The sequence below is a fragment of the Apteryx rowi genome, unplaced genomic scaffold (genome assembly GCF_003343035.1).
Source record: "Apteryx rowi isolate R43461 unplaced genomic scaffold, aptRow1 scaffold_30, whole genome shotgun sequence".
Lineage (NCBI taxonomy): Eukaryota > Metazoa > Chordata > Aves > Apterygiformes > Apterygidae > Apteryx > Apteryx rowi.
Window position 1 is genome coordinate 1,964,164 of NW_020449419.1, and position 20,710 is coordinate 1,984,873.

Consider the following 20,710-nt stretch of genomic DNA (forward strand, 5'->3'; position numbering starts at 1 on the left):
AGGAACACAGGAAAGGGTATTCATAACAAAACTATATTTGTAAGGCAAAAACAGTGTAGCTATTCCAGTAAACCCCCCTACAGATGAATCTGAAGCTAGAGAAAATTTGTGTTGACATTGCTTATGAAAAGCCTAAATGTATTTTTGTACACACTATTCTCCCTTCTTGAAGCAATGATAATATAAAATTTTACACACATAAGGTGCTCATACACATTAATATATCCATGAAATTTACTTTGCTCCCCAGCTCTTTTCGTCCACCAGAAGCATAAAGGGCTTTTGTCTTCAAGACTTTTGGTGAATATCAAACTATTTTTTCTTCATGTACTTTGGAGTACAAGTAAATGAAAAGATATCTTTTGCTTCTAAATAAAAATTTTATGAAAATACGTAACCATATTTAATTACTTATTTGAGAAGGTCTTGCTGCATCATATCATAAAAATACCTAGTAATGATACAGCAGTTAGAACACACAAAAATATAACCTTACTTTCTTCCCTCTGTAAGATACTGCCCCCCAGAAGGCATCTGCTAACTAAGGGAAAGGCAAAGTCAGTGAGTGAAGCAACAGATCGAAGGAAGTCTCCTGTATGCCACCTGTATCCTCTTGTGATAAGTGATTCAAATTTATCTAACCTTATAGGAACAGGCACCTCAACAGCATTTCACTTTAATGTGTGTGTGTGTGTGTGGGGGGGGGAAACGCATGAAAACTTACCTTCAAGCAAAAGAACTACTTTGCTGAGAAATGCTTTTATTGCAACCGTAATGTCAATGTAAGTCTGCTAGCCAACAATCGCCTTTGCATTACTTGGTAATTTCATTTTGCAATTATCAAAATTTGCACTGGATTTGGGTGTATTGAGGAAGACCTACCTGCATGTTTACATATGACGGCTGCGGAGCGAGGCGCGCTCTTTCGGAGTTCTGCTGGGCAGCCGCCGCACGCTCTGCCGCCCGCTCGCTCCCAGGAGCCTTCTTGTCAGCCATGGGACTTTCAGAGGCACTCAGCTCTGCATCTGAGAGCAACCTCTCGGTGGTACTGCGGAAGGAAAGTCAGCATTAACTCCAGTGTTTCTTTTCGCAAAGAGTAAACGTTCAATGGGGTTTTGATAATCAAGCTTTGCCCCAAAAGTTTGGCAGCCAAATTCAAGAAAAGCCAGTACAAATACATCCCAGGGTTTTTAGCAATATTTTCAGAGTCTCAACTTTCCTTTGGCATACATAGCTGTTTCTCTATCAGTGAAACAGAGCATATTTGCTGCTTCCTATATTACCAAGTATGAGGTTTAGTTTAGTCTCAATACAACCATAGTTGAGCTTTCCAGGATCGGGAATTATCACCTGCAATCACTAAATAGCGTTACTTATTTAGCCCTACTTAGGCCAGCTGCTCAGCAGTTCTAAAAGACTGAAAGTAGTAGGATAAAGAGAAATGTAATGAGGACTGAGAAAGGTAGCATTGATCCTACTTGTTTATAAAGCTTTAGTGTTTCCAGTCCCACAGAAGCGCCTCTTATTGAAATCTTTTCTTTCTAAAAAATCAGATTTATCTTATCCCTGCTCTAGAGAAGGCGTGTGAAATCTTACCTCAAAGCAAAGAGAAGTAATCATATTTTAGATGCTACAGACTACCCCAGAAAAAAAAAGAAAAAATTTCCTAAAGAAACTTTGAGCGCTAAATCCACAACAAAAAAACCAAGAGAGTTTGGTTAGCAAGAATCCTTGGATTTCTAAACTATGGAAACAGAATTAATGAAATATGTGTTACAGCTTTAACATTGAAAATAAGTTAGGTAAGAGAAAATACAATGTCACAAAACAGTTATGATAAACTATCTGCAAAAGGAATAGTGAAAACACTACTTAAAGTAGATTGAACATTGAACAAAATAGCATGTTAAGAACAAAACCTGTATTGCCAAGATATATTATGACTCAAAAGAGCCTTTCCCTTGGGTTGGAGGAACCTCGTGTGTTTTTAGAACATGTTATGTCCTGAATATCACAGCCTCAAGTGTGCATTATACATATACTACCCACTCCCCCCAGGTATGTACGTATATACAAAAGCAAAAAGGCTGGCAGTTAAGCAATCATTAAAATAGGAAAAGCGTAAAAATAAATCCTACAGAAATAGGCAACAAAATTCCTCTGGGGAAGAAAAAAACCAACCTCTTCTGGGAAAGGAAAAGCATTTCTCTTCTTTCAATAAGTGTACAAAAGTGAAAAATTCTTAGAATGTACAAAGTTAACAAATGAATGACAAACTGGAGGGTATAGTTAATGTGATTTAAAATATCAAGTCCAATTTAATTCAGTACTATGAATATCTAACAACTGAACCATCCATTCTACCTACAAAAACATGTTAAGTATTATTTTATGTTGAAAGTTCCATTAATTTATATTTGCCCATTTAACATACTGTAAATGAGAGTTTTTGGTGCCGTGCAACAATTCCACTGTTTGCCTCTTCGAACAGGCTTGTTTGGAAGAACTCATCATCTGCTTCAGGTCACTGGTATTTGCTGAATGTGATGGACTTCTCGGCATGCCCACTTCTACAAAAGCATCGTTGCAACCTACAAGGCCAAGAAAGAGAAGGGGGCGGGGGGGAAGGGAACTTCGTATTCCAGTGCACTTCCTACATGAATCACTATTGTTAAACAAAACCTGCTGTCTCTCCTTTAGAGTCAGTCTAGCCTTCAGGCAGACTAGCTTGTTCAAAATTAAAGTCAGAAATTAATTTCACACACACAAAAAAAATGCATCAATAACTCATGCAGCACATCTACTGCATTTTACAAGTCCATGTTTATTTTTAAAGCAAAAGCCAGGTAATAGCTAATACCAAGTCTAAAGATTCACAATCTGAAGTGACTATTTCAAATGATTTTGCTTTGGTATCCTGCTTTAATAAACCTTACTGGGCACTCATAGTCTTGGGCTGGAATAAAACCTCTCCGTTAAAATGCTCTAATATCTTTGGAATACATTTTTGCAAATACTTATCACTTAAATTGAGCAATGTACCTTTTATTCAGGTCAGGATTCAAGATGCCCACAAGCCTTAAAAAAAGATCCCTTCCTTGCTGAAGTCGGTATTTGCATAGGAAACATGGCCTTTACATGTATTTGTTCAAGTTCGAAAAGGAACTGGCTTTCCCTCCCACCAAGAACGACAGAAACAGTTGAGTATGCTGCTTTGTAGGAGCTAAAGGAACTAATCAAAATGTTGGTGTAAAACATGCAAATAAAATTCATCAGTGACATCTAGGTTTGATCCCCACACAAGTTTGTCAGAGTAACTTTCTCAAAGGCATTAATCCTTTCCTTTCATAAAAGGCAAAAATACAACAGCTTAAACCATCAGAGATTCTTTTTAGCAATGAGGTTAAGCTATAAAACATAATAAAATTGTCATAGATTATTTTCCCATTCCATAAAAGAACAAATAAACGATACAAATGTGCTTGTATCAAACTTAAGGTTTTTTAGTCACACCAGTATAGCTCAAATAGTACAGCTTTTATTTACTTTCTTTGACAGCAGGTCTATAAGATAGGGTGATATTCTCCTTCAACACAGCTGCACAACCAGTGCACAGGTAAAAAAAATTTACTTTGTGGTTTCATAAACTGTATGTAGACTGCACAAACATTACCAAGCAAAAGAATAAAATGTCAGCATCTTTCTTACCTTCTGCACTATTTGACTTGGCAGTTACTTGTTCTGAGGCACCATGAGTATTTGTCTGCCTTGATGGATCACTGTGGTTTGTGCTCAACACATTTTCTCCCAGCGACGTGGCAGACAGTGCAGCATACTTGATATTGGTCTAAAATAATGGTTAAAAAAAAAAATCACTGAAGTGTTTGTCATATTTAAGGAAATATTGAAAAATATTTCGCTATCCTGCACAGACAGGAGAAGAGATTCATTTCTGATCTAGAAGAACAATATGGTATGTTCCATTTTTTATTCTTTATGTTGCATTTTGTAAATCCTCCTATCCTATTTCTAAACTTAGTAGCTTTAAGAGTCACTACTAATGCAACTAGGTTTTTCTTTCAGATTTTCTTAGAAGGTTCATTGCAAATAGATGTGGTTATCCAGAGACCATGTCACTTACCTTTACATGACCATTTAAAGAAGGTGATCCTTTTTTATTCTCTGATTGCATGCCGTTGACATGGACTTCAACAGGAGTCAAGCCTGGTGGTGGTGAGGGAGTGTTCTGACTATAACTGGGTACTCCAGATAACAGAATACTAGTTAAAGTGGCTTGGGCAGTAGATGGTATCATTAGGTGTGGAATAGCAGAAAAACCTACAACAAAAAATTTGGCCATATTCTGATTTATTTTTTCAAACTGATATGCTTAGCACTTTAAATAAATCTCTATCTTTACGTAGCTTTGACACATAAGTAAACAAATTTCCAATGTAGTTCCACATCAAATGTATAATGCTCTATCAATGATTAATTATTAGGTTAACACAGTTTCCCATATAAAACACATCAAAACATTGCATGTGACATTATATCATAATTTAACTAAAAACTTCAGATTTTGAAATTTTTTCATCTGCATGAAGATAAACCCAGAAATTAAGTGTCTAAAGCATGAATGATTCTGGATGTTTCAGCCGTCACTAATGACTCTTTGTTGCACAATTCATCTAATTTACATTTAACTTCCACGAACCTGTGGCATTTGCGTTAGCAAGAGATGTTGCCCATAACGTAGGGCTAGGCGTGCCAGAACTTGGACTCTGTAAGGGACTCACAGAGCTATTAAGGGCATTCAAAAGTGAGTTTGGAGCAGTTGAGGTGTTGACTGACAGGGCTGTTGGACCTAAAAGGCCTATAAAAAAAAGATACATATGGATATTTATCAAAGATTTATAGAAAAGCATTTTTACAAAATGTTAAATATTAATTTAAAAACCCTGAATTTTACTAATGTGATTTTGTTTTTTTTTTTTAAACACACTAACAACTGTTAACATTAAACATGCTGTGAGCTTGGTGTGGAAAGCACATCAAGGAGAAGGATTCTTAAACTAGAAATCATAAAGCCAAGAACTGTAGCATCCTTATATCCATCTACTGGACTCTTAACTACTGCAACATCAAAGAGTCTCCTCTGGCTGCTTCTCAATCCCACCCCCCTTTGCATCTTCTCCATTGCTTCTGTCAATTTGTTTCAAAGAAGCATCTCAAAGAACAAGAAAGCAACTACACTTCACAACCTTGCTTTCATTTCAGACAATTCTCTTTTCCTCAGAGGCTCGTATGGATGAACCACCACTTCCTCACTAAGAACCAATTCTTTTTCCACCTTCAGCACTGATTACAAGTCATCCTCCAAATGCATTGCTTATTCCCAAAGCATTCCCTCAAACCAGCTCCTCATTTATGAGCATTCATGAGCCCGTTCATCACTCTTTACTCTAAAAAAAGGCAGGTGGGGGGAGGGAAAACCACAAAAAAGAAGCCCTGAAGAACAGGCATGACAAGGATGATAAGCAGAGCACAAAAAAAATGCTGGCAGGTGGCACAAACACCTGTCCCCATGCAACACCCAAATAATCTGACATGGAACTATAAAGCATTCCTGGATAGCAGGTTGCAAGGGAGCAAGGTGGTTACACAACAGCCCTGAATTTCAGGAGCAAAAGTCAAGATCTGTCACTAACTTCTTCAAGGACTGCTCAATTTTTGGTAATCAAATATTTGCAGAGCTTGAAAATAAAATGGTAATTCCAGTTGGCATGATGCATATTTCTTCTATAAAATTACGTAAAAGAGAAAGCTTAAACATTCCTGTTCTACCTTTTATAATGGTAACTAAGATCTAAAAACTAATAGCATATGCATCACACAATATTACAGTGAAATATAGCTAGAGCTGAAATGTGCTATCAGCTATGTTAACTTTCAAGTTATTGTTGACACGCTAATGTACATACACAAATTCAGGACAACCTGAGACACCATAGTATTGCCAAGGAAAGATTTCACTTGAAAAAGATTCCTCTGAAAGCTTTGAGCAACGTCCTATCTCACCGGTATTTCTCTCCCTTTCACTTTCTGCTGAGCTATAGATAACGTGGGTTTCAAGCTTCCAGACAATCTTCTACACAGAGACAATCCCTGCCACTGATTACTAAAGCCTTGGATGAAGCGTTACAACAATTTGAATCTTCTAATGCTTTAACACTATGTTATCCAAAAATATTGGCTTTTTTTTGTACTAGTAAATTAAGTTTCATATATCAGAATAAATAAATAAGCATATATACCAAGTCCAGTGAGTCCTAGTCCTGCTGAAGACAAGATATCCAAACCAGGACAAGACAGACCAACAGGGCATGAGACAGTAGAGGGATTTGATGCTATGGTGACTCCACTACTTTCAAGTCCTAGGAGACATTTCCGTGCCTCGTACATGTTTAAGGCATTTCGTTCAACACTTTTTACAATCACAGACTGTGGAGAGAGAAGGGGAAAAAAAAGAGGAAAACCAATGACCAACACAACTACATGACATGGACCTGCAACACACACAACGCTTACTACTACCTCATGGCTATCTGCGAGATAGTAGTGCAACTACTCGAATTCAGCGTCCTTGATAAAGTGAACACAAAATCCCTAACCTTATAACAAAGGGAATGATGAAACTCCCTTCCAAGAAAAACATATTACTACTAGAATAATGGCAAAAAGTAGCACTTTGCTAGTTACTACCAAATCTTAAGTGCCCCAAGATCTAGAGAAGTCAGCCAACTGTTGAAGACTTATCTTTTTCTATCGGAGGTCTATAACACCACATGGAAAAAAAATTGTTCATATGAATGCTATTACACTCATAGCTGCCTGAGAACAAAATCATAAGTACCTGAGAATTTATATTATAAAAATATAATTTTTTTTCCTTGTATTGATTTTAGATCTCTCTATGTAGAGAAGGTACATTGCTGACACAATGGTATAGGCACTTGGTATTTTGAAATTTATGTTTGTTATGTCATTATATATAATAATGCAGATAACTGGCAGTCTCTTACTGGGCATGTTCAAATTTATGTTTTTAAATGAACATTTGTCCTTATAAGTACTTTTAATTCTAGTTCTCATGTTTTTATTTTAACATTCTTTGTAGCAGATGGACTTTTCTCATAGTTCTATTTACTGGGTGTTTTTGATTGCTAAAAAGCACTGAAATTATGCAAAAGATGCAACTTAAAACAATTCTTTAAAATCCCAAATCAAGGGTAGTTTAGATAAGAGACAATTTGTTCATCATCTCTTTTTTTTTTTTTTTTTCCCATTACCAGTATCTTCCATACAAAAGCTAATCTTTGTTTTGTCAAATATTTAATGAAAAAGCCAAACTGCCATTAAGGACAACTGCTGTAAAATTTAAATTGATATATTTCAAGCAGTGTGTGTATATATATACATATTCTTTACAAGTTTCTGATACATTACAGGAGGGGGGAAGAGCAGACATGTCAACTCCTCACTTCTGAAGAGCATTATTGAAACCTAAGAGGAATACATTAGCTTTTCACCAACCTTGCTTGGTTGCTTTGGCTTTGGCTTAATGCTTATGAAGACGTCTAACTGCTCCATTAGCTGTGTTATAAACTGTGGTTCTACTTCAATTTCTTCCTTCATATCAAACATCAGCACAAGAGGAAGGCAACCCTGAAAAGACAGGTGCAAAAATTCATACAATTCAACCTATCCTTGTCCCACATAAATGTTGGCATTAAACCGAAGTATACAGATTGCATACCTGTACATCATGATATAAAAAGTTCAGAACAAAGTAAGAGGGATTAAAGTAAAGCAATTTCTGTGTTCATAAGAATATCTTTTCTGCCCTGGAATTCTGAACTGACAGCTTGGCAAAGTGAGGGTGAGATGATTTGTTGGATATTTTGACATTCCAATCAGTGCATACTTGCCTTGCATTATCTATCTATGCAAGATTAGAGGTGCCAAGAGGATTCAGTTTCAGAAGCAACTATTATCTATTGAATCAGAACAAAATGTTGACAAGAGGAGATAGTAAGACTCACATATACTCAAATGGTCCACATTAGATTTTGGAAAAAATTAAATCTCAAAAAAAATCTCTGTAAGTCACTATTGTCTAAGAATTAACTTTCACCTTTCTTTTTGCCTGTCCTCTGCAGCTACATCAGCATTTTCAGGTGAAATACATTCCATGACCAAAATCTTTGAAATACTAACCTTTTTAAGTTAAAAAAAAAAAAAGTGCTCAAATGATAGAGGGATTATTAGATTGCTAGTTTTCATAACAGAAATACAGTGTACAAAATTAGTGGAAAAAAATCCTACTTATTCTGAATATAAATTCACTATAAACTAAGCACAATATTGCATGTATTAGAAAAATGACACAAAATTACAGTTGAAAAGTAGCAGATCAGTATATTCTTCAGATTTCTAGTTAAATATAACTTTATATATTCAGATAGCAACATCTGTAGCTACAGAGTACTTCCGGAACATAAAATTATTAGTTAAATTAGCTTTACTTTTTCCTTAAGTCAAAAATTATCTTATGGTTTTGGCTTGGGAAGACTGAAGAACACAGCTTAACTACATAAAGTGAACTTGGCTGAAGAAAACAGAATTCTGAATAAGGATTAAATAACACACTGAAATCAACAGCCCCACAATAAAGAGTTCTACTATAACAGAACCACTGAGGAAATTTTGTACCTGGATTTTCCAAATGTTTTTGTAAAGTAGTTAGTTATTTTAAAAAAAATTATCAATAGGTCTCACTGAAAGCCTACGGAACAAAAACATACTAAAGATTAACAAACAACACAGGAAAAATGGAAACTTTGAAATATGGAAGTCTGGTTTCATAAGCATATCAAATGGTTGGGTTTTTGCACTACGGTTTTGTTATTGCATGCTTAGAGCACCTGCATGATGGTGTTGGGGGGGAGCAGAAACAAATATATTCACAATCTGAAGCCAGTATTAATTAGGAGATACAGACTCAGTGTCCTTTGACAGAGAGTAAATGAACAAAACTAAGTTTTAAATACGTCTTCTGTAATTAAACCTAGCACAGCCCACATTATTACATGCAAGACTGACAAAAATTAAGTGCCTGTCTATTTTTAGTGATTACCAAGATATGGCTAAAACCAAAGGGCTGGGATGACAGGAAGCCATAGAAGCCATTTTATTTATTGACATTTTTAAAAAGCCCCCAAACATGCTCGCTCAGAAAAGTATTTTGAAATCATTGTATGTTCTTTCTTCCCTTTACAGTTTGCCCTAATCACTGTTGGGGATATTGGCTTTACCTCCACATTGAGTATATTCTTTCAAGCAACATACTTATGATTAGAAACCATCTGAGATGTGCAACACTTGTCAGAGATGAGGGATATATTCAATTTATACATCACAGAACTCATGACCTTCTTAAAGAACTTATTTACTAGCTTATATTAATATTTTTATTGAGATATATGCTAAATAATTCTTAAAGATAATACCAATACATTATACGTATGTTATTAGAATGTATGCAATTTATGCATTGCATCATGCTTTGTTGATATTGTCAACTCTGCCTCAAATACTAGTCTCATGACAATTACAGAATAACATGCAAATAAGAATTTAGTAGTTCAGAAGGAGATTGCAATGTTTCTTTTCTAATCAGTGACGCTCAGATGCTTCTAGAGAATTATTTCTAAGGAGCTTTGCAAAGATCAAGTTGCCCTTTTTTTTTTTTCTCCAGTCACATCGTTTATTCCCCAGGACAGCTCTACTGCCTAGCTGTGAAACAATAACAGCTGTTATTTTGACTGAATCAAAACAGTTGGAAGGAGCCAATGATAGATGTGACCATGGCTTGAATGCTATTACGCAGTCACACTTTGCAGGGAGTTTCTCAAAAATACAAAAATCTGCTTCCGCCGAACAACGCCAAAGAAAACAATCAACTGAAATTTGCTTCAAAAGACCTTGAGAATGAATGCAGCTATCTATCCCAATGTAGTTATCAGCATAGCTGGCATATTTAAATGTTTTTATCTGAAACTGAAAAGTACTGTTTTTACTAAGTTAGAAACTGGAGGTAAGTTTTACCTGGTTAAGTTGTTCCTTACCTCAGCTTTTCAAATTTTTAGTGTTTTAAAATACATATACACTGCTTTTGCAAAATTTGCTTTTAAATCTTTTTATCCACAAAACTAGAAACATCAACAATAGTTTCAGGACATGTAATCTTGTGACTTGAAACAGATTACATCTCAACTTACTCATGGACTTAAGTCAATATTTCTTAGAGGGTTATATACTGGGTACAATTTGGAATGATACGATATTGTACTTGTGTTTGTAATTACCAAATCAAACTAGTATCTCAAAAATGGCATTTGCATAATTATGAGTTTACTATAGTAAAGCGGTATTTTCATGTTTGCATAGTATCTAGTTTGCATTTCCTTCTACTTCAATAACCTACCTAAGAACACTATCTGAAGCTCAGCAAGGAAATGCACAGAATATTTCTTAGTATTTACAAACAATATCCTAGAATATAATAATCATGAATATAGCTGTATAAATAGAAAGGCATTGCATTTCTGTTTTCCCCTATGCAGCAAGGCATAGTGTAGCATAGCAGAGATCTGGACTTTTAGAACTTTCTGATATGTTTTATACTGTTAACAGCTTTGAATAAAAATTGAGTCCAATCCTCCCACGTATTGTTCATAAACATGTACGTTAACAAAACAAACGAACAAAAAACAGCTACAAGCATTAGTACTGTCACAATGCCTAAAGGCTTCTGTTAGGTTTAAAAATCCATGTAACAAAAACCTGTATAAGTGATAAAAGGGCTATAGTACTGCTGCTATAGTGAAAGAAAACGCAGGACACTGGGGAATAAGTAAATGTCTCCTGTGGTTCCCCTATTTCCTTTAAATCTCACCTACAAAAGAACTAAGGAATTCCTGCCACTTCCTCCCACAAACAGCTTACCTGACAAATAAGGAAAAGGGCAGTTGGCTAAAGGAAAAAAAAAAAAATAGAGCATCTTTCCCAAATACCTGCCTAATCAGGAGCACATCATTATCATTAATTTAAATTGCTTATCCTGCATTTATATTGGCAAGGTATTTTTTTAAATCATGATACCACAGATCACGTAAATAAAGATAACTTCAACTGATGAAAGCTCACAAAACACTGTCAAAATTAGAGCACTCAACTGAATCAACATTTCGTAATGTAAGCAGTAATCCTTCTCCTCCAAAGCTACTTTACATTTGACCAATAAATACGCACAGAATGAGCATGTTTTCTGTTATCTGTCACTTTTCAAGCACATTCACTGAAAATATTTACCATGAGATATTGTCTGGCAAGACAGACAGACTCAATTGTGCCCTGGAGGTAGACAGTGGATTTCTTCTGTGGATTACTAGGGTCAGGGAAGTGGATCTGAGCACCAGTCCTCTGCATGATATGTTTGATGTTACTGCCGTTTCGACCCATCATAAAGAGATGATGCTGCGCTGCAATGTCCAGCTGTGTGCTCACAGGGATGGCAGAGGCCAAACTCCCAGCTAGGTGCTCCAAAAGCATGGCTGTTCCCTCCTGCAAAGGAAGAAAAGGGCATTAGAGAAAACAGTGCAATAGCGCTCAGAGGCACATAAAACAACAGTTCAGATTGTTGGCTTTAGTCATCATGCATTTCACACTCAAGATAAAGAAAATTCTGTTTTGTTTAAAAACTTGCTTAATTTGTACTAGGGCAAGAGGTAGACTAAACTTCACCCACTATTTCCACTTAATGAATAAATGTAGCATGTAATTGCCATCATGAAAGGCAGTAAGATGACATCTAATGGTTTGGTCCTGATGGAACTTCTGTGCTTACATATAGCGGTAAGAAAGTCAATAGAGATTTATTGGGGTAGGTATACTTGCAAAGTTTGCCCTTCACTTCTGGCCTAAAAATATTCTTACTGGCTTGAGATACATCCATTTAAGACCATATCTTTTCTTCTGTTGCATTGCCAGTTGTTAACAAAGAAGATTATTTTAATAAAGATAAATAGGCTTATGGCAGTTCCTTTACTTGAAAGTAAAATTATTTTTCCAATCGTGGTTCTGCAAGACTAGTTTTATTGACTGTTAAGACAAATTTTAAGTTTATATATTTGACTGAATGTTTTGAGATGACTGAAGTGTGTAGAACTTCAGGTTTTTTTGGTGGGGGGTTGGGGGGAGGAGGGGAAGGGGTTTTTGGGGGGGGGGGTAATATTAGGACATACTCCAGAATTGCTGGAAACCCAGCAGGCATGCATTAGATTAAAAATAGATTAAAAGCTTAACACAAACCACATTAGATACTAAACTTAAAATCATTTCCTACCATTTATACACATCACATACAGTTAAGTGTTTTGTTTTTTTTAAATTAGTACTTTCAGACTTTAAGAGCAATTATACAATAATAACATGTACTGTTGAAGCAGGATGTAACAGTAATATAGTGCTTAAGTATCTAAATTATGACTACGTTTACAACATGTAGAAGCCTACTTAAGAAGATTCATTACCTTCACAGCACTAGCGTTATTTTGTGACCCTCTGACAATGACCGTAGCACCATACATTCGAGAGCGTTGTTTAAAGGAAACGGATATATTATAAGTCTGAGATATATGCTGAATTGTGGGAGAATTAGGATCTGGGATTGGTTGGAGAATTCCAGCAATAGGCAATTCAAACATGAGTACCAATGGAAGCAGCTCCTAGAACAAGATTGAAGAGCAAATATTGAAAACCTAAATCATACTCACTAAAATTACTACAATTTTATTACTGACTCATTGGTCAGTGATGATTCAATTGAGATTACTTTCTACCCAGGGTTCATTTATTAAAAAAGGCATAATATCTTCAGTTGGAAAAAGGCGCCGCGTTCTCCCTGGGACACAAGAAAGGTTTTGTTTGTTTGTTCCAGGTTACCGGCTTCGTTTGCAATTATGCAGGAACAATAAAGCCGGATTATTTTTCTGTATTCATCCATGAAGACCTAAAACTAGAGGCAATATTTGTAAACATTCATAAAGAATTCCTTCTGTCGTGGATGAACTGGAGCTCTGAAGTCTGCTACAAAGCTACATAACATCAGCTTCTTTTCTAACTGTCAGACTAATGTTGTGTGAATGACATACTTCACCACGACAGTTGTGAAAAAGTTTTCAGAATTTATTAATTTATTACTAACTATACCAAAATACATATACAAATCAAAACTAGAAGGTGAAGATAAAAGAGCACAAGTGAATACAGAATGAAACTGAATTCCACCAAATTATTTACACAAATTATACATGAAATGGTTAAAATAAAAGACACCAATTGTCTCTGCAAAGCCAAGCTTCACATAGGATGCTGGAGCTTCTACAGACAATTTGTGGAGGGTAAATTAAGATGCATTTTTAAATATCGTATGGGATACTTTATATCTCGTAGACTCTGTGTTCGAGATCCACCTAGGGCTAGTTAGAAACCTGGCCAGAATGTGAATCACTGTTTTTATAATACCCTTTGCATTCTACTCATATCGATACTCACATTTTTCATGTATTTCTGATCTCAAAACAGAGCCTGACAACCCTAGGGTTCTCAAAAACAGACTGTAATTTTGTCCCTTTCAGGTGTTTTCAAAGGAACACTATACTGAAATAGTCTATTACCCGTATTCTAACTCTTGCAGACTCCACTCCAGCTGGCTGTCCTGCAATAGACACCTGAAAGGGCAAGAATACACAAAACATAGCATCAAGTTCTCAAATAAAGCATTTGGAAAGTTATTCAAGTACCTGTGTTTTCTTTAAAAATATATATATATATATATATATATAAAAATAAAAATAAATACTGGTGTCATCTTAAGCATTTTCTAAACAGTAGCTGAAAATAAATCCATTAAATAATGCATCTTCGAATATCCTAGTACCTTAGGGTAAATAAGCTTAAGCAACTAAAAGTAATTAATATATCAAGCTATCAATACAGCTGTTTGGATCAAATAATTAAATTACTACTATATACATGTGCTCAATGCTAATACTCAACACATGCATGTTTTCTTGAATGTTTTGAAATTACTGTGTTTTGCTGAGCAGCCGCTAGGAAATACAATAGGGATTTAAGTACAATGATGAAAGACATGAAATTAAGCTTTTCACTAACACTGGCATTACAGAAGACTCACAATTCAGGTTACACAGAATGGTTGAGGTTGGGAGGGACCTCTGGAGATCATCTAGTCCAACCCCCCTGCTCAAGCAGGGTCACCTAGAACATGTTGCACAGGATCGCGTCCAGGCGGATTTTGAATATCTCCAGAGGAGACTCCACAACCTCTCKGGGCAACCTGTTCCAGTGCTCTGTCACCCTCACAGTGAAGAAGTTTTTCCTCATGTTCAGATGGAAGCGTCTGTGTTTCAGTTTGTGCCCATTGCCTCACGTCCTGTCGCTGGGCACCACTGAAAAGAGACTGGTCCCATCCTCTCGACACCCTCCCTTCACATACTTGTACACRTTGATAAGATCTCCTCTCAGCCTTCTCTTCTCCAGGCTAAACAGGCCCAGCTCTCTCAGTCTTTCCTCATAAGAGAGATGCTCCAATCCCCTAATCATCTTTGYAGCCCTTCGCTGGACTTGCTCCAGTAGCAAGGGTAGGTTCAATGACTTATTCTAATAAAGTTGAACTGTTATAACAGGACATTCATTTTTGTTAGTTTGCCACTAACTTTAATTTTCAAATAAGTTATGCCATGAGCCAAAACTACCAAAAATTTATCAATCATTAAGCCAGATGTTGAACAGATTAAAAAAAGTTAAAGGCTTTGCTGTTTGCACTGCCTGTCTATCATAATGTTCACACTAAGTTGTTGACTTCTGTTTGCTCAAAATAATTTTAATAAAAAAATTAAAATGATTCATGAGCCATCATAAATTGTTTCCATCTGTTTATAGATATTTTGATCATTTAGGAAGTACTGTGCTTTCTACAGAAGGGAAATATCCCAAAAAATCTATCTCAATGAACTTTAACTCGCCCATCCCCCAAACCCCAAATCAACAAGAGAAGTTTAGAAATGTTTATATTCTCAGACATTAACAGTATAAATTRGTTAAAATATAAAATAATACTTACTTGGTTGCTTTTTTCTGCTTGATTATTCCTATTTGAGTCTGGAAAATGGATATGGCATCCTGTTTCCTCCATCACTTTTTTAATATTATTGCCACCTTTACCTATCACATGAGAATGTTCTGTATGTGAAACATCCATCTTCAAGGTTACCCGATTGCTCTGGAAATCAAGCACCTCTGATTAGATTCCTTCAGAATGGAACCATAGTATTTCATACTAATATAACTTCATGAGAGACATTTAAAAAGGTATTCCAAATTATGCTGGCAGTGGCTTATACTTAACTCAAGTAAGATTTTTTTGTTTTGTTTTTTTAATTAATGTGGACCACAGTCAGTTGTTAAACCATTAATGTTTTCTTTCCAGTGAGGAGATAAACATGAAAATAAATACCCTAAGGGTACATCTTCACAATCATCAAAAGCTCTTGAAGCTTGACCCTAGATTCCATCACCAACCGTGATTTCAATGTCCTTTTGCAACCTACTCCAGTTGTTACGAGTCCAGGCTGTTCCAATTGCAGATGCAGAGACCCCATCTAATCTGAGATGATCGTGTGATGAAAACTTTGGCAAACAAGAAAGCTGAAGGACTTAAAATAAATACTCTTCTCTCCCCCCCCCCCCAACAAGTAGATAACTTTTTCTGGTACATCAATTTTTGAAACACACAGTTTAAAGTTATTCTTAATAGTTATAACATTAAGAGTTAATAATAAGGCTGTTAATAGTTACTTTAAAAATTTGCACTTTTAGCACTGGAGAGTTCCCTTTGGCAATCTGTTTAGTGGATCAAAAGATTAGCATAAAACTAAGCTGAAGTCACATATATCGCCCCAAAACACTTGCTATCAGACCAATGAAAATCGGAGGAATACGAGACCTGGTCAAATTTTAGAAACTCTGGTCCTGATGTTTTGGAGTATAAGAACACAGTAACAGATAGAAACAGAAGTATATAAAACCTCCTGAAATTGAACTTAAAACTGAAATTGACAATTTTAAGCATATTATTAAAATTATATAGCTTTTATAGTGCCCAGTCAGTTATGTCAGAAACAGCTGATGTCAACAGCGAGTAGAAGGAATCAGAAAATACTTCTTTTGGGAAAGAGCATTTCTGTTCAGGAACGYAACAAAAGTTTGAGGACTAAAGGCGTTATTTAGTTTATTTCTGTTCTTGACAATACAACCAACGTAAGGCAAAACTATTTTGAACCTGAGTGTGAAGAATATTTTCAGTAAGCAAAATCATTTTGTGTCCAAGTTACTTGTTAAATTTACTTTCTGCAAATTTTATTTGTTTTTATCATACAACTCAGAGTGAGTGGGACTCAAGTGCTCATGATACAAGGAAAATGAAACAATTCTGTGATGTTCTACCAGTTTTGTGTTTCTCTAAGAACTTGTTTGGACTTTAAGAATAACCTCACTAAGATAATAATCTAATTGGAATTGCGGCTTCAACGTACGCACGTCTGTAGAGATCTGTATTAAGTTATAGTGTATGAATTGGTACATCTACCATCACTACCTTTGGACTCTCAGAGCAATGATATTCATAGTTTTTCGGAAGAGAAAAGTACTTGAGAACATCAGTGGACAAATAGGCATATGCTTAGAGTCACAAGCAGTAGCCATGAAACGGGAAGTACAGGATATTAAAATTCAAATCTACATATATTTAGTCTTTATTCTATGTGCTTTATTTCCCAAATACCAAGAATGTAGAGAAATGTGGTTTTCCCCAGAAATTTTGGTTTGCTGATGTGGCCAGATAATCTACCACTTGTAGTGATGTCGTATTTCATATTTTAAAGTAAAAAACCCAAACAAATGAACAACAAACTAGTTATGCTTTTAGCCATATGGTTAGGAACATTATTTATATATAGGTCAGATCTGGAAAAAGTGTTAATCAAGTATTTTCCTGTTGCATATATGCCATATACCAACATCCACAACGAATATTTTGGACACTTTGCTTCAGAACATCTAAAAGCCTTCTGTTTAAATGAACCCACTTAAAAAAAAGTCAGTATACCACAGAACACAGGGTTACGGTATCAAATTTTACATGAGTTTTTCTTACTTTTGTGTCCAAGACAGACATGATTTTCTCTTTAGCTTCTTTAACATTTTCCTTTTTTCCAGAAACTTTAATATGGGGATCTATGAAAGAAATAGAAACTTGTAAAAAAATTTATAATAATAATAAAATAAAAAATATATAGAAAAATATCTATCAATTTTCCAAAGCCATTTCAAAACTGTTTGTATTGATTATCTACAATTTATTGACTAACTGCACCACCAACCAGCAGAATTTCAGCTATATAACAGAACATTTCATTCAACCTATTCAGTCGCAGTTAGGATCACCAGATGAATTTATTAAATGCAATAAACAACTTAAAATTAATAAAGATCAAATACCAAATGTATAGCACAGTATTAAAAACATTGTCTGCAATGTAGATATGCAGCTAAGCCACCACGTCTTCTCAAATATTAACAGAGGGCAAGAGCCTTTTGACAGCTTTCAAACTCATGTTTCTAACACAGACAGCCTGTAAAAACTCATCAGAACTTCATTATTTAACTGGTTTCTATAACTATCCTCTGCAGTCTGAACCTGGCAATAAAAATAAAGGTTCCTCCACTGGAAGAAGTTTTCTAATTGAATTCATCAAATCACATTTAAATGATTATTACGTACTAACGCATATACTTGACACTTTGGAGAACTGGTTCAGGAGTTGCTACTAAGCTATTCAGCTGACAGGAACACCATGCAATTGAAGTTTTTGTCCAGTCAGATCTAACGTATTCATTCTACAACGCAATTCAGTTTACATTATATTTTAAACACCATTGCCCTTAATAATAAAATAGTGTGTTATTAGGTAGAGATTTGACTCCTGGAATATACACTTGGTTAGAAACTGTGTCCACAAAATGTAAACGGACTTTGGAACCAAATCAAGTATCAATAAATAAATAAATAAATAGAATTACACATTAGATAGCTTCACAGCACCACCTGGTGTCCAGAAACATAAAGTACCACGATGCAAAATTACTTTCAAAATACTAGAAATAATTTCAAACAAACAAAAACAACCCCTAAACTTCTAGGTATTAGGGACACAGTTGCAATTCTGCAGCTGATGCCTGCTCCGTTCCTCTTTCCCTAATTCTGGGATCATCTGCCTGCTTGCAGTACAGCAGGGTGCTTCCTATGATAGGATGAACTGTTCTTTCTCTAAATAAATAAATAAATAAATAAATAAAACCTCTCCTGGCTCAAACACTATCTTCATCTAACTCATTATACTAAACAGATATATACAGTTTAGAATATGTAAAAGGATATATTTTTTTCAATGGCAGGAAAAAACACAGCTGTAACAAAGTATATTTGCATTTCCCATCAACTCAATGATTGTAATCACTTCAGTATTAAAGAAACGCCAAACAACACAACTTTAAATCGTAAGCCTGTTGTAGTCAATTGAAAATTGAAACTGTTTAAGCCATGCCTGGATTTTTTATTTATTTATTTTTTGAGCAAAAGAAAAGTTGTCTTTACCACTATGAAGTTTTGAACACATTCAGCTAGGGAAAGAAATGCTGGAGGAACACAGGATTCACTGTCAAGTTTCATGAAAATCAAGAAATAAACATTTTGAGTTCTGAGAAACAGATATATTTCATTTTTCTTAAATGGAAAAAATTTTAGTTGGAGAAACATGGTATGTGCATGGAATCTACGGAAGCTCTGAAAATTTGCTGCTTCAGTCTTTTCACAATGAAGTTAAAAAAAGTCTTAAGGGCAATTTTTCTTTTCCATTTTAAGCTGACAGTAAGCCATGTGGTTCTAATGTGTTTAAGCTGTGAATGATATTTGAAGTGGATGTTGCAGGCACAAATTCCCAGAAGCAGAGCCTAGCACACTATGTATGCCTCAAATGCTCTCTAGAGGCAACTAGGAAAAAATCAAAACCAAAAGAACATCACTTTGGGGTTTTCCCCCTGCCCCGCCACTCAGTTTTATCAATTTTCACATTTTAATACATGTTTGGTCAAAAGTATGAAAAGTATCTCAAATCACTTCTGATAGCCCATAGCTCCTAGTACCAAGTAAGACTACTGTTACTCAGTGATACTATTTGTTCATCATGGGTGAAAGTAGATTTTGGAATACCTATTTCTTTCAGCGACAATTCTCAAGTACACTATGAAATCTTTCAGAACTGGTCACAAGTTCCCTCTCCTTTGACTTCTTTTCAGTAACAGCACGGTTGGTAATGAATACGAAGAAGCAGTTAGCAGAATTCTTCCTTTGAGACTTGTTCGCTCTTTCTTTCAAGGAAATACAATCAGGAAAGACATCCAAATCTCAATTTTGTGTCAAAAAAAATTGCTTGCAACTGATAGATTTTGAATTCTTCAAATTGTTTTTGCAAGGGTTAGAAGCACATTGGAATTACGAACGATTTCAAAGAAAACCAAGATACTGCAATAACACTGAACTGATGTACACAAAACAAATGACTTTCAGGAACTGCTTAAAAATTAAGGGGGGGAAATTAGATCATCTAGTCTGATTTTCTGTATATTACAAACATTAAGCTTCTTACGTATGCTTTTCTACAGAACCAATTAACTTCGTTTGCATTGCAGTTCCACTGAAAAGGGTGGAAAAGTGGAAAACTCCCACTGGCAGTCTGCTCTAACGGTTCATTAGTTTGTCTCCCAGATTTGTGCCCAAATTCTGAAATATTTTTTTACTTATCCTCAGTGGTTCCTGTTCTATCTTTTTTTCAGAGATAAAAGAACCCTCAGTACTCAATGTACTTTCTCCCAGTGAAGGTATTTAGAACGCTAATCAAATAACCATCATTACATCACCTATTTTTCTGAGCCAACCCCTAAACACCCACTTGACCTACCATTAAGAAAAATGAGCTAGAGATGTTCCCTAGTTTTTTCTGGTTAAATCATGTATATTTGAAGGAAATATATATTTTTATATATATATATATATATATATATATATATATATATATATTTTTAAACACTATCGTAGGCAGATTTACCAGGAGATGACCACAATGTAAGCTTCTCCCTCCAAGCTGCCTAGTGCAGCCTGTGTACAGTCCTCTCCGCCCCCATTCAGATCAGGCTACATTTGACCTTAAATGACTGTCTGCCAAATAGGGAAAAATCTGTCACTAATAGCATCAGAATTTCACCTGGAAAATGAAGGTAACCAGGACTATTTTATGGAAAAGTCTGAAACTGGACAGTGTCTCTCTGAGAATTGTCTGGAGGATTTCAATCACTGAGTGGGAACGAAACGAGCACATAAGGTTTTTATGCATCTGTACAAGGCAATAATTAAAACATTCAGTTGACTTAAGCTTTCTAAATATTT

General features: G+C 35.4%; 1 protein-coding gene across 2 annotated transcripts in view; it reads right to left on the reverse strand.

Annotated features, from left to right (window-relative positions):
* Positions 1-20,710, reverse strand: part of BICC1 (BicC family RNA binding protein 1) — a 115,394-nt gene that overhangs the window by 14,357 nt on the left and 80,327 nt on the right. For both annotated transcript variants that reach the window (XM_026069993.1, XM_026069992.1), the window contains 12 exons: positions 17,363-17,442; positions 15,272-15,430; positions 13,803-13,856; positions 12,657-12,851; positions 11,437-11,688; positions 7,597-7,728; positions 6,318-6,504; positions 4,718-4,876; positions 4,142-4,338; positions 3,709-3,847; positions 2,435-2,591; positions 883-1,048 (listed from right to left, as the gene is read on the reverse strand). In XM_026069993.1, the coding sequence (XP_025925778.1) occupies positions 883-1,048; positions 2,435-2,591; positions 3,709-3,847; positions 4,142-4,338; positions 4,718-4,876; positions 6,318-6,504; positions 7,597-7,728; positions 11,437-11,688; positions 12,657-12,851; positions 13,803-13,856; positions 15,272-15,430; positions 17,363-17,442 (1,877 nt within the window). The remainder of the gene's footprint in view (positions 1-882; positions 1,049-2,434; positions 2,592-3,708; positions 3,848-4,141; positions 4,339-4,717; positions 4,877-6,317; positions 6,505-7,596; positions 7,729-11,436; positions 11,689-12,656; positions 12,852-13,802; positions 13,857-15,271; positions 15,431-17,362; positions 17,443-20,710) is intronic.